This window comes from Mixophyes fleayi, chromosome 6 (genome assembly GCF_038048845.1).
Source record: "Mixophyes fleayi isolate aMixFle1 chromosome 6, aMixFle1.hap1, whole genome shotgun sequence".
NCBI classification, from domain to species: domain Eukaryota; kingdom Metazoa; phylum Chordata; class Amphibia; order Anura; family Limnodynastidae; genus Mixophyes; species Mixophyes fleayi.
The window spans coordinates 167945373-167960038 of NC_134407.1; the positions used below are offsets into that span (position 1 = coordinate 167945373).

Sequence of the window (14666 nt, forward strand, 5' to 3'; positions counted from 1 at the left end):
TGTGTATTAAGACACATATTAAAAACGTGCAACATAATCAAATATGCCAATGTTTTAAAAAAATTCTTTAAAAATGCAACATTATAAGAAGGACAGGACAAAAAATAGGACACAAAAAATATATATATATATTGCAGAACATTTGTACAACATCAAAAAAGGACTTTAGACCCATAGTGTCCCTAATCATTTCTCCAATAATTCACAATGCAATCCCAACAAACTAAGTTTTATGGGTATACAAATTATCAATAAATTTTGGAGAGGTGGTGATTATATGACTAATATTTCACGTCAGGAGGCCAAATGGATATACATGCTTAAAACTCTTGCACCATATGGACTCAATAGTGATTTCGATTTGGGCTCATTTCTCAAATTGTAAAGATCTATGTCCTAATATTTTTGGATCAATTTTCAGTCATTTGATTTTTTTTCCCATAGTTATTGCCCCATATACGTATATATATTTTTTGCGTCCTATATTTTGTGTCCTATATAAAGCTACTACCATGAACAATAACATTTCTGTAAACTAAACCTGTACAAGTGGAAAAACCTAGAACAAGCCACCAACTCACTAAGCAGGAAAGCATCAAAAATAAACCACAGAAAAAGCCAACCTAAGCCAGGCTACATTAAAATTATTAATAGCAACATTAGCAACAGTCCCCAGAGTGCACAATGAAGCCACATTTGGATTTTCAGTTGTGGACCTGGAAGCCCAAACGAGGCCCCACCATACATGATTCTCAGCCGGGCATGCTCAGAAGAACAGAGCAGGGACTGGAGTAGCGACTGGACTGCTGAAGACGGGAGTTCAGCTGACTACGCCCGGCTGTGGCTTCCACATCAGTCTCCTCAGAAAGAGAGATTTTGCAGAGGAAAGAAAGAGTTACAGGTGCACATCCTAGAAAAATGATTGTGAGCTTCTTAATAAAGAGGTAGAAAACTTGCTGTTTAAATATCTATGTGGTATTGTACCTTTAAAATCCCTAAGAGGTTTTACCACTTTGCTTTGCTAAGTCTATGGCTGGTAATTTTCTTACAATTTTTACCTTTACAGAAAAAAATCCAATGCCTTTTGGGGAGGGAGATGTTGCGGTGGGACAATATTGAGAAAGGGGCCAGGTGCAATAATCCTTTCCCTGGTTATACCTCTCTTATGCTAGGTACACACTGAAGAATTTTCCGACCAAAGTGTTATCTCAAACGATTGTACCTACGACTGAAGGTCCGATCAGTCTGGCAATTCACTCATACACACTGACACGATTTACCTTCAGATCTAAGCTCTTCATCTGGTCCTTCATCTGGTCCTTCATCTGGTCCTCTAGTCTTCAGAGAATAGCAGCACAATATTCATTGATTCATTTTTGTCACACTGATTAAAACCACCTTGTTATAGCTATACACATGTCCTAACGAATTTCGTTAGCTTCTGTGACTTTGAAACGAAACATTCTGTCTGAGAACGAACAAATGAATTATTCCTTCTACAGCACTCTCTACATTTATTCACTGGGACATTCATTACTAGCATCGGCTGAAAAGAGCCCGACTCTCTAAACTGAGATCGTGAGCATGATTGCATACACACTACATGATCGTTAGGTGATTGGTCGGAAAATATTAAACAGTACGACCAACCAAATGAGCCGACAATCGACACGTTGGAACGACTTTCGACCATTCTGTCACTATACACACTAACCCAACTTCCGACTCAAGTCGTACGTCGGCTGATTTGCCCAATTATTGGACGAAAACGCTTCAGTGTGTACCCAGCCTTAGCCCTTAACATGAGGGTTCCTGTGATGGTTGATAATAACTGAAACAATTTATTGTTGTTACTAATGACCTATAGAAATTAGATCCCTATAAAATTGTAAATATGATTAGTACTCCTGCTTAGTGAATTAATGTTTATCTAGGACTCCTTGAACTGTCAGCTTCCAACAAAAAGATACATTGTTTAAGGAACAGAAAAACGCCTGATGCCTCAGAGAACCTGTTATGGTGGGTGTGTACGGGTGGCACAGAATTGTTAAAGAAAAATATTACAGGTGTAACACCCCCTTCTGAATTAAGCGTTGTGAGGGTGTTTATATGTTGAACAATGCAGATGCTTCTCACCTCGGTACTTGATTTTCAGTGCCTCCACCCGAATCGCTGCTTTCTCTTTTGGGGGGTGTTCAAAAGATCCACCAGGGGGAGATTCGGGAAACCCCCTGCCCAGTATTAACACTCTGTGACAAACTATATGCTGCAAAAGCCATCCAGGCACATTTTTGGAAATGGAAAACCTGAATACAGCTTTGTAATTTTATAGAAAAATATACTTTGGTATAATTTGAAAATAATAGTGCAAACAATACAATACAGTAATAAGACAGTGTGGATGAAAGTGGAGCACCACTTCTTACTATGAACACCAAGTTAACACAATAACTCGCAATAAATCAATAACATTAACAGCATACAATATGAACATTAACTGTCACAGCCTTATACACATGGAAAAATATATCAGATACCTTACTTGCTCCTGATACTGGGAATATCTTGCAGGGTGAATGTATATATTTTTCCTTATAGCTCTACAATGTACTGCCAAACACACACATCAGCAGAATTCAAACACACCACACAAATGGAGCAGTGCACTGCAAGTTGGGGCCCTTCTGTATGGATGCAGCATGGCAAGGAAGCATCATGTGTCCAGAGTGCAGCTTTTAGAGGTCTTTAAATCACTTGCAGTGAGGTACAGCAGTCACAGTATGCAAACCCTCCTGTAGCAACAACTGTAAAATTCTTTCTTATTTGTATCCTGGGACTTGTAGTTCCACAAATGCTGATTAGACAAACACTTGGTGCACATTTTCCTGCCCACCCATCTATTCCTAACTCTCCAGCCCTTGTGGCCAGATATAGTCCAAACCCCACTTGAATAATAACAGATAGGTAAAATAACCAGTAACTTATCTGCACCAGTATGTGTCACAGGTCTGAACTTGATTATCTCCAAAATGGCTGACTTGTAAAATGTCCTTCTTCAGAGGTGCATGCAAACCTCCTCCTACAGCTTCAAACTGTGACTTGCCAGCAGGTTCTGTTCAGGACTGCACTGAGCTCTGATATCTCTGCAGACTGTCTGTTCTCTCTGTTTAGACCACCAATTCAGTGCCCTTCTGCCTAGGGTCACCTATCTGGACCGGTCACACAGCTCAGTCTCTCCCAGGATGCTTCTCTCTCTCTCTCTCTCTCCCCGCCCCCTGGTTTCTCAGTCTTCTTAGGCTCAGCCCTCTCTCCACAATAGCCTTGTTGGAAATGAAGTTTCTCTTCCTGGACTGGTAAATAGCTATAGCCATCTCTTTTCTTACTGATGCTTGTGATTATTAGCCCCTGGGTGCTCAAGTCCAACTACAGCATCCCCAGGGGTTACACAGGCATGAGTGATGTGTGTATAGATTTATAGTAGTGCTTTAAATTAATTTAATTTAATTCAGCTGTCTTTCGGGCTTTGTAGAGCCTTTGACAAGACAAAGATGTAGTAACAGTCATTAACAGATTGTCAGCTAACAGGAAACAGGCAGAGAAAAGGTAGTCAGATGAACTTCAACAAAGTATCATAAAAATAGCACAGATAGTTGTTGCTTGGTTACAGTGATGTACACTGAGAGTACTGTTATATAACATCAGCAGGCACAAACCTGACAATCATATAACTCTTTTCATCACATCCCCCTATCTACCACATTAGGGGCTCTATTTAACAAGCTGCATACTTACCAACTTTACAATGTTGGTATCCGGGAGCCTGCGGGGGAGGTGGGCGTCATGGGGGGCGGGCCTCCAAAATCCGTGTCATTTTGGACCCGCCCCCATGACGTCATGACGCAAAATGCGTCATTTGACAGAGGGGGCGGGGCCAAACGCCGCGATTCACCAGGAATCGCGGCGTTTGTGACCTAATTCTGCCCACTTCACTAGGAAGTGGGCAGATCCGGGATTTTGCCACACTCGCCCGGGAGTCCGGGAGACTCTCTCAAAATGCGGGAGTCTCCCGGACATTCCGGGAGAGTTGGCAAGTATGACAAGCTGTAAATGCAGACACATGGAACCTGCTTTGTCTTGCTTGCAATACATCCCTGCTATTTCTTCTTGAGGATACGATGTGCAGTCTCCTGTTTATATTGACATAATTTTTACTCCTCACTAATTTGATTGATACCATATTGATATGAAGTCTCCCATCTATATTGCTTGACATTATCTATATGCAGTCTCCTGTACATATTGATTTATAGCATTTATATGCAGTTTCTCTTTTGTCATCATTCATGGTCAGTAAAATAACATCACTTTACTTCTCAACTGTCCTGATTTCATTAGGATTGTCATAATTTTTGCGGCTGCCCTGCTCATTCAGGAGCTTGGGGAACAATTAGAAGGTATTTGCCACCTTTGATTTTTCGTAAATGTTGTGTTGTCCAACCAGTGCTACATACACCATGTAAGGGAAGAGGAGAGGAAGATGAAGGTGTTTGAAGGGAGGCGCTGACTATGCCTTTTTTATATATAGGCCATAGCCCCACTGGTGGCACGGTTTTGCTCACAATAGGCTCACATTGTTTTCAGCTCCAGGCCCATGTGGCAACTAATGTGGCTCTGGGAAAGTGGCTTGCTGTTCCCCATCATCTGTAGCTTGGATGAGAGATGTGATTCGCACCTGAGTCCCAATGCGAGTTTGAGTTCCGAGAGGGAGGTTCTAGGACAACAGTGGTGAGAATTGTTTGTCAAGTGCCGAATAGGCCGGAGTTCCAAGAGGGAGAGGACTCATAGAAACTGCTTTGAGCTGTAGCAAGAGCTCAATTATAGCAGCAAAGCCAGGTGGTCTCAAATTGACTTGTTAGTGAGACGAGTGTTAGTGACATGTTTATTCGCTCTGAGAAGCCTTGAGGCAGTGTTGTGTGAGATCAACCTGCCCATCTCACAGTACTGAGCATGGCTGCATACACAGAAGAATAGGGAGAGACACCAAGAAGTGTTGTGAGAGTCCGTCTACATTAATGCCTTCCATCCACAGTAATAGTATTACTAATATACAGCAGCACTATTGGTAATGCCCATTTTTAATAGACAGCTGCAACACACTCACAACACTGCCACCTCCTGTTGTGCATTGAAATTTGCAAAGGGTTCTTCCTGAGACTAGTTATTCACCCCATTGATATTTATAATTTAATGCTCAGTGCATTCAGTTTATGCTAAACTAGGGACAGACTAAGCTTCCCGTTAAGCATCTCTAACGTCTCTCAGGGTATCAATGAAAGATTTCTGTTTTTAATTAAATTATCACATTTATATTAAATTAGCAGGAATGGGATAGCGTGTGCAATATGTTAGAAGGTGGCAGGGATATAAACAGGGAAGGAGCTAGTTTTGGGGGTTCCCTAGGTAATGCCCCTCCTCCTGTCAGAAGTGCCTCCCTTTCACATTGCACCAAAAACCCCTCCCCCGCTTCTTACCTTAGCAGGCACAAGTTGGGGCAATATCGTCAACTCCTGGGACTGGCGCTTGACGTTGACATCATAACCAAGCGCAACACTGTCAGTGTACAACCGACTGGGGGAGCAGCAGCCAGCAAGTTCACATGTAAGAAGCTGCTGGCTGCTTTTCTTTCATGTCAGGGGCCATTAAAAACACTGGATGAGTGACATAGGCAGCCCCTTACCATTGGCACAGTAGGCAACACTCTCTCGGCAAGTCGGAGCCTCCCTCTCAGAACTCAGGCACACTCAAGTATCAGCTGCATTTACTGAACCATCAGTCAACATAGACAGAACTTGGACCCGTACCACAGTCAGGTTCACTGTGTATTATTTAAGCAGATAAGAATGTAAGAGATATCACGCTTAGGGGCATATTCAATTGTCCGGGTTACTCGCAAAAGTAATGTGGCGTTAAGAGTAAGAGCTGAAAGCTGGCGTTAAAGGTACCGTAATAACGGTAATAGTGGGCAAGCCGAGTTACTTTTGCGCGTAACGCGGACAATTGAATATGCCCCTTTGACTCAAAGTCGAATTAAAAATATTTGCTGCCATTTCATAACAGCAGTTAACATGACACATCATCTTTGCTTATACAAATAATACAGCTAGAATCAAGGAACAAGGACAATGTATAACTTGCATAAGAAACTTGTTTATTTTGTAAATCGTGCAAAGCAAAAGAAGATATGCTGAAGTTACAGATAATGTTGGAGAGAGACACAGGATGCAACATCATGGGAAATAAATAACTTTCAGGTACTTACATAAATATAGCACTGGGCTGCATTTTAGCAGTACAGAAAGTGTAAGAATGTATCAATTCTAGATATGGAAGCATGCAGCAGTATCCCTTGAGCTGCACAATGTACTTACTCCCCAGTCTGATATAGTCCCATAAAAGAAGAAGTAGAATATATATTAAAGATTTGTAAGTGAACCCAGCCGGTTTCCATTTTGCTTGAGCAGACACTCTTTCTGGTGATATTATTGGTGATCCTAATACTCTTCTATTTCTTCAACAACTTCTGAATGCACAACTTTTCCATTCTCAATTGTGTCAACAACCTTTTTCACTTTTCTTATCCTTTTGGTTCCTTAAACAAGACAAAACAATGTCAATCATGTGCGATGCAAACTCCCTAACGTTCCTAACTACAAAATGGGACAAAAAGTGCCCACCCTCCTTATTCATCCAACACCTTGTTTCACAACCCCCCTATTTGCAATGACCTCTACCATCTGCGAGTTCATGTTCATTCTACCAGTGGATCTATGCAGCAGGAAACAGAACTGTTGGAGGGACAGAGATATGTAAAATATCCATTTGATCACATATAACATTTGGACCGAACATCTTAGTAAATTGTGACAGAGATTGTTTCAGGTAAAGGGAGGGGTCCTTATATAACATTAGTGGGTGAGGCACATTGTTTCATGAACGATGAAAAAAGACACAAGTCCACCATCTTTCACCTTTCCAAATTTCAAGCTGTGCTGATCCAGAGAAAGATAAAATAAGCCTCCTTGTGAGGCAGCTGCCAATGTAACCTGACAATTAGTAACTAAATGCCAAAGCATGACCGTAGTAAGCATCCTTCATAATAGCAATAAAACCACTTTTTCTCCATTCAAAATGTATACCCTTGTGTCACTTGGGCAGTGCCTTTAATGTAAGCTGTATTCAATATGTTTAAATCTAAATAGCATGTCATTTGTAGGCCTCTTGTTTGCTTGGGGTTTATAAAAGAAATGTCTTGACTTATCAACATTACACTAATCTAATTTAATTATAACAAGGGAGCAAAGCAAGAAAATAATTACCTTTCAAAGGAATTTCAACTATTAATAATACCTGTATTTTTGTGCAGAAATCAGTGTATACTTTGGTAAACAGATGGTACACAGCAACACCTACAACTACATTACTCTTACTAATATCAAGCACATTGTGGAGATGTAGGTTCCAAGATGCAATGCATGATTCAACTCAGCATGTTTCAGTTAATGGATTGTAAATGTGTAAGTCATATGGGCCTTTTGTTATTACTTTTCATAACCTGTCTGTCTATGTCACACCAGGGCTACATGTGACATGGGGCAATGTTATCATTGGGGATTAGAAGTAAGCAAGAAACCACAGTCTGAGATGTTGAAAGTGGAATAAGCAGGATGCTCAACAGCACAAAATAGTTATGTGAGGCTCTTGTAAAACTGATGCAGGAAGATTGGGCTGTCATATTGAATTCTAAATAAAATGTATACACCTGATTTATTTCACAATTGAACATTAGTCTTGCACAGCGATCATGTTTATTTTATGTCAAATGGAAGTACCATTATTTGACAGAAAGTATATAATCTCAGGTTTTGCACTACTCTGTGTCCATAGTAAATCCCATTCAGAGGATGATCTGTGGCCGGAGTTTTGCAATCACCCTGGTCAATGTCATGATCAGAAGGGTTATTTTCCTTAAAAGTGCCCAAGTTAATTTTTTAAATACCTTTTTAAGAAATAATTTTTTTGATTGATCTATAAAAACATTTTTCATACACTTTATATACCTAATTTTTCAGGTGACTAAATCCCCATCATCGCTATAACTAACAGAACTTTCCTTTTTTATCAATGTCACTTGTAACTTTGTACCATATATCTGCACAGAAGGAGGGCCTACAGATGTATTAAACTTGTTTGTGGAATCAACTACTGGGTCTTTTAAGAACCTAGAAAAATATCTACATGAATTATATATATATTTTTTTATTAAAATAGATTTCATGCCCAGCTAGTTTGTTATAGCAGGATTTGAACTATTTCCAATATTAATGTAAACGTGTTATAATGTAAAGATTTTAAATGTCCATAAAAACAATATTACCTGAGCTGGATTCTGAAGCACTCCCGCCTCCAGTTCCTTTTTGATCGCCGCTTTGTACCGTTCCTTTTCCTGATCCTGCACCTCTTCCTGATCCCGAGCCACTTTTTCCACTACCACTGCAGTTATTGAAGAACAGTTATTGTGAGCATAATAGAAATACCAATCCCAGAACAATTGTCCATTGATAATTATTCTTACCTTTCTCCATCTAGGAGTGTGCGGTATCTCTCGATCTCTGCCTCTAGCCTACTCTTGATGTCTAGCAGATCTTCATATTCTGCAGTCTGGCACTCTATGTCTGATTTGATCTGTGACAGTTGCTCCTCAATTGAAGCAATGTTTGCTTGGCACTGTGCAAGCTGCATGCAGTAACGTCCTTCTGTCTCTGCCAATGTTTCTTCTAGAGATTTTTTCTGTCAACCAGAAGGCATTACATATGAGGTTCATATGGAATTATCTCATTCCCTAGAGCACCAGAAAAAGAAGTCTCCATCTTCAGATGACATTAATTTATTTGTTTACTTGTGCCATTGTGTAACTTTTATTAAATGCATTGCTTTATTGTTCTGTGGTTTTTAGACATGTCTGTATATCGTCAGGCAGAGGTGTTTACTTCCATTGCCTGCTGATAAAACAGCTCTGCTGTGCTCTCTGCATTGGATACAATTATATGTAGAAAGCAGCATTGTGGAAACCTTGGACAACAAAAATGGAACTCCTCCTGAAATATAAATACATGGCCAAAATACACATGAGGTATTTAGAAAGATAAAGCAATATATTCAGTTGTAGGACAGCATGTACATGCCAATGAATTAAAGTCACTCAAAGGTTCAAAGGTCCTTTAAATCAGGAATTGTGATTTGTTCTTTACCATGGCGAGCAGTGACTGAAGCTCAATCTCCAAAGCTTGAAGTGACTTCTTCAGATCGGACACCTCACTCTTGGTGACCTGGACTTGCCCCGCACCAGTGGATACTTCTTTTTTCAATCCCTCACTCTTAGGGAGAAAATAATAACATTTTAGTCAGTGTCCATAACGGATGTAACCAGAGTTACTCTTGGCAGAGAATATTACAATACTAGTGCATCTTATATTTTTGCTGCCAGTCACCACTCTGGTAATGCAATGTCTGCAGGAGGAATTATGGATTTACACCAAATCGTTAGTGTTTGAATCTTGCCTCTGCTGCACCCAGAATAGTACCACCTAAGACAATGCTTTTTACACAGAATCACAATCTATGCTAGTATGATTGCTGCCAAACATACTTTCGTTAAAGATGTCCTAAACAGCACTACAGTTTGACCAATCTATGGAAGTTAGAACAACCCTGTTGGCAGCACGTTGGCAAAGTAGTTAGCACTTCTGCTTCACAGTGCTGGGGACATGAGTTCAGTTCCCGACCATAGCCTTATTTGTGTGGAGTTTGTATGTTCTCCCTGTGTTTGAGTGGGTTTCCTCCGGGTGCTCCGGTTCCCTCCCACACTCCAATAACATACTAGTAGGATAAATGACTGCTATCAAAATTGACCCTAATCTCTGTCTGTCTGTCTGTATCTGTGTCTGTGTGTTTGTATGTTAGGGAATGTAGACTGTAAGTGCCAATGGGGCAGGGACTGATGTGAGTGAGTTCTCTGTAAAGTGCTGTGGAATCAGTCGCGCTATATAAATAAATAGTAATCATAGGTTCTAACAATGAATCTTACCATTTTCAAGAACTGGTTTTCAGCATCCTTGCGATTCTTCTCAGCCATTTCTTCATACTGTGCTCGCATATTGTTTAGTGTCTTCGTAAGATCATTACCTGGCGTGGCATTCATTTCTACACTAACGTCACCCGTTGCTGTTCCTTGGGATCCTTTAACTTCCTACGAAATTAAAAATAGATTGTGTCGCTAATATTTTAAGCAGTTTAAAGACAATTGATATTTATATTGATGACATTTCTTACAAACTTACATCCTCATGGTTCTTCTTGAGGAAAGCAATTTCCTCTGTAAGACCTTCAAACTGGGATTCCAAGTCAGACTTTGACAAAGTCAGATCATCCAGGACCTTACGCAAGCCATTGATATCTGCCTCTACGCTCTGGCGGAGAGCCAGCTCATTCTTATACCTGACAAGATAAACAGATGTAGTCAAGTGAATAATTTTTAAAAACAATGTAATGTAAAGTTGTATTTGAGCATGTCTCTTTATGACAATTGGGTGAGTTCATTGCCTGTGTTGCCTGTCTCACGCCAAAACATTACACTCCTGAAAATAAATGAGGTTATAAATTGATAATTTATTTATGTTGTGCCCTCTAGAAATATATAGGCAGTCCCATTATGAATCTAACTTCAATGTATGATGAATAGACCTGTGTTAATCCTATAATGAAGGATGGGGTTCTCACATAGAACCTAATGCGACACTGCTATCTCAATAAATTGAGGCAAAGCTTTATTAGGATTGTTAGAGACACAGTGTTGATGGTTTCATGAGATCAAATAGGACTCAATTGAACATAATTGTTATAGTATCCAATGTTGCAGAATTGTATCTAATGAGTTGTTTCATTCATACAGGAGGAAAAAGAAACTTGCTGATTGTATTGATCGTAAACAATCTAGATAGGTGTGCCCATATCCTAGATTGGAATGTGTTAAATTAAATTAATATCCATGGATTATGATGTGTAGCAAGTTATTGAACAATTATTAACGGGGAATATCGCGCTTGATACTGTTGCAGAATAAAGTCAACTTCAGCGCATATAACAATGTCATGTTGTTATAATATTAAATGTATTATGATAATATATTGGCCTTGTTGTGTCAAATGATAATACTAATAAAAGACTTTATGTTAGTTTCCTCGTTTGTTTTATATCAAAGATAAGAAGTGAGGTTTGCTATATCTCCATATCTTTCTATTTGGCTGCTTAAATGGCCCGTTTAAACCCCCATATGAAATTTGTGCATAATAAATTTAATGGTCTCTATAGTATGATATTCCTCCTGAAAACCTTATGTTAACCCCAGAAGGATGCATAGGTTTCAAACGCTTGTAGGTAAGGACCGCATAATATTGATCGATATTTTGTACATAGATATTGGTCCTATACCATCCTAAATTAGATGAATAAAGTTCCCTCGATGCACCTTATATAGCACTGCTATTTTTAATAAATTATGAACCAGAATTATACTGATGAGTTGCTATAGATGCAGTGAAATCGGTTACATACAATAGAGTGGAACGCTGTGAGCACTATTATTTGTAGTTACTTGATGTAGCTAGATTATATTTGGTGGGTTATAATGATTATGCAAGGAGGTAGTAAGCCAAGTAGATAAAAAATATCATCAGTTATCTAAGAAAATATGACTAGAAGTGTCATACTTTGTATAATACAGAACAATGTGTGCTTCAGCACATATGGAAAAATCGTGCTGTATTTATAATAAGTATTAATCAAACTCCATAGATCTTATAAAAGTCTGTAAATATATTGCCAAGTTGTGACACTTGATTATATTCCTCGTTATTTAGGAATCAAATTTGCATGATCTACGTATCCATAAATTCTTAATGATTGCTACGGGACTGATCATTAAAACCACTATGGGATTCAACCCCAATTATGTGATGAGTTTCTGTGGTTTAGTATTCCGCCTAAGAAACCCGCTGATTAGCCCCAAGAGGTCACACTGGATTCAACTGTTCTTAGTCTAAGAGCGCATATGGCAATTGTATAACTTGCCGATCATGTAAAATTCTTTAATTGTTGCTACAGGTCTATCTAGTCTAGAAATATATGATGGGGACTATCTAAATAATAACGGACAATAGGTTAGATGTGACCAGCGAAACCGACGCGCGTTTCGCTGGTGTGTTTGTTCACGGCAAAAATCATCATTCTGGATCCTATAACATTATTTCTGCTAAGAAGCTTAATGTTAGTCCCATTAATAGGGAACAAAGTTTTTTTTTTTACATAAAATGTGTGTAGTAAATTACTATGGTAACGCAGGAGAAGATAGGGTTTTCCACTTTTAACAGCTTTTCCTCCTGTTTGTTTCATTTGTCTATTTGAACTTTGTTGATAAACTAAATTGTCATTCTAGAATTTCTGATACCATATAAGTAGTGACAAAATTCTGCCCCTACTTGCAGTAATGTTCTATAGTCTAACCATGACTTCAGGTTCATCCTTGGTTGTAGTGTGTGTCCTACATATATAATCAATGTTGCAAACTTAACAGCTATGGAATCAAACTCACTTCATCTTGAAGTCATCAGCAGCCAGCCTGGCATTGTCAATCTGCAAGACTGTGCTTGCATTGTCAGTGGTAGCTGTGATTATCTGTTAAAAAAAAGTACCATCATCACATCAATCCAGATATGTGTTATCAAATCAATACAGATTTCTAATACTTATATATTGAAAAGTGTAATATATATATGTTGTATATATAATTATGGATTGGTTATGGATAGTTCTCTTCATGTTCAACTATATGCAATTATTTCCCATTTGATCCAATCCTATTATCGGCATTCAGAGGGCAGCTTAGAAAAGGTTTTATATTTTTGTATTACCTTATCTGCCTTTAATATTCTCCTTTTGCTACTTTGTTTTTAACAGTTACATATTTTTCCACAGTTTAAATGATGGCTTATAGATTTTAAAGGGTCCAGTTAAACTTAAAACATTGCTAGGTTGCAAAGCTTCTTCATATACCAAGAGATTTCAATTTAGCGAGTCACCAAAATACTTCTACTATCAACTACCAAATTAGCATGTGTTTGGCTTTTAAGCTGCCATGACATTTAAAGGAAATAAATTATAATATGACATGAAAAATGAAACAATTAAAACAAGGATGCACACCCACAGAAATTCTATTTCAAGTAACCTGCAATTAGTGTTTATACAGTAGAAGATTTATTCTAATATGGACAACAATTCTTAGGTCTTCATGTAAAGGGTTTCGGCAGTCACAATGCTGACGTTCTCATGTTTTCATCAGACAAGTATAAAGCAGCAGTTTATGCCACAGTTTTTTGCAGTGATAAAACCCATATTTTTTTGTTACACTTACCTTAGCTTTCATATCTTCAATCATAGTGTAGTATTTAGAGTAGTCTTTTCCTGGTTCTCCAGAGCTACCACCAGGCCTTTGCTTCTCATACCATTCCTTAATCTTACTTTCAAGGTCAGCATTTGCCTGTTCCAATGCACGGACTTTGTCCAGGTAAGAGGCCAAGCGGTCATTAAGATTCTGCATTGTTTGTTTCTCAATGCTAGAGCAAATGTTGTCACCTCCTCCAAAGCCAGCACCTCCATCAGCACCACCACCAAAGCCTCCTCCGAAGTCAGCACCACCACCATAATCAACACGACCACCATAACCACCATGAACAATAGGAACACAAGGAACATTATCATAAACAGGAAAACATTGACCATTTCCTCCAAATCCTACGTCACGAGGTAACTTCTCCAGGTCATCACTATTGTTACCTTTATCATTTTTATCATTGTTATCATCTTTACTATGTTCACAGTATTTCAGCACTTGTCTAAAAGTCATGATGTTCAAGCAAAAGGCACCCTTTCCAGACAAAGAAAAAAGCAGCTCCCGTAGAAAGAGTGATATCTCAACAGTTTTTATTCTTTATATATGAGATTCAAAGGGTGTGTGTGTGTCCCTCCTGAATTTAAATGTTTTATTTTTCAAACGGTAGAGTTGCTTGCCAAGTTATTGCAAGTGCATTTACCGTGGATCAATTAACATTATTAATCAACTTGCATCACTCTAGCCGCTGGTCTTCTCACCCTCTGTTGTTTGTCCTGTTAGCATGGTTTTAGGGTGGAGTACATGGAACTGTCACATGATCAGAACACTTAGATAGAGAACAAGTTTTCTACAACTGAATATTCCATAATCATTATATGTAAGGACTATGCAAGGACATTAGGACATAGGGTACATTGTCAAGTACATATGTTGTAGTTATACCAACAAACTTTAAATAAATCTCTCTTGACTGGGAGACAGATTTTCTATAAACTGCAGGCGTTACAGCTATTGGTCAGTAACCAAACATATCTATATATAAGCAGTACATATATATATATATATATATATATATATATATATATATATATATATATATATATATAATTATATATAATATATATATATATATATATATATATCACTATATATATATAGA

At 38.5% G+C, this 14666-nt stretch overlaps 2 protein-coding genes across 2 annotated transcripts in view; both read right to left on the reverse strand.

The window, feature by feature from the left end:
- The window catches only part of SMARCE1 (SWI/SNF related BAF chromatin remodeling complex subunit E1), a 241199-nt gene extending 232737 nt beyond the window's left edge, over nt 1–8462 (reverse strand). The window contains exon 1 of the mRNA XM_075177144.1: nt 8453–8462. The gene's annotated coding sequence lies outside the window, so the exon portion shown is untranslated. The remainder of the gene's footprint in view (nt 1–8452) is intronic.
- On the reverse strand, nt 6552–14071 carry LOC142160606 (keratin, type I cytoskeletal 12-like). Its single transcript, XM_075215470.1, has 8 exons — nt 13529–14071; nt 12707–12789; nt 10398–10554; nt 10145–10306; nt 9309–9434; nt 8633–8847; nt 8435–8550; nt 6552–6649 (listed from the first exon to the last, which is right to left on the reverse strand). Exons 1-8 carry the CDS (start codon nt 14018–14020, stop codon nt 6552–6554), a joined length of 1449 nt encoding a protein of 482 aa, XP_075071571.1. The 5' UTR covers nt 14021–14071.
- Nucleotides 14072–14666: the final 595 nt, after the last annotated feature.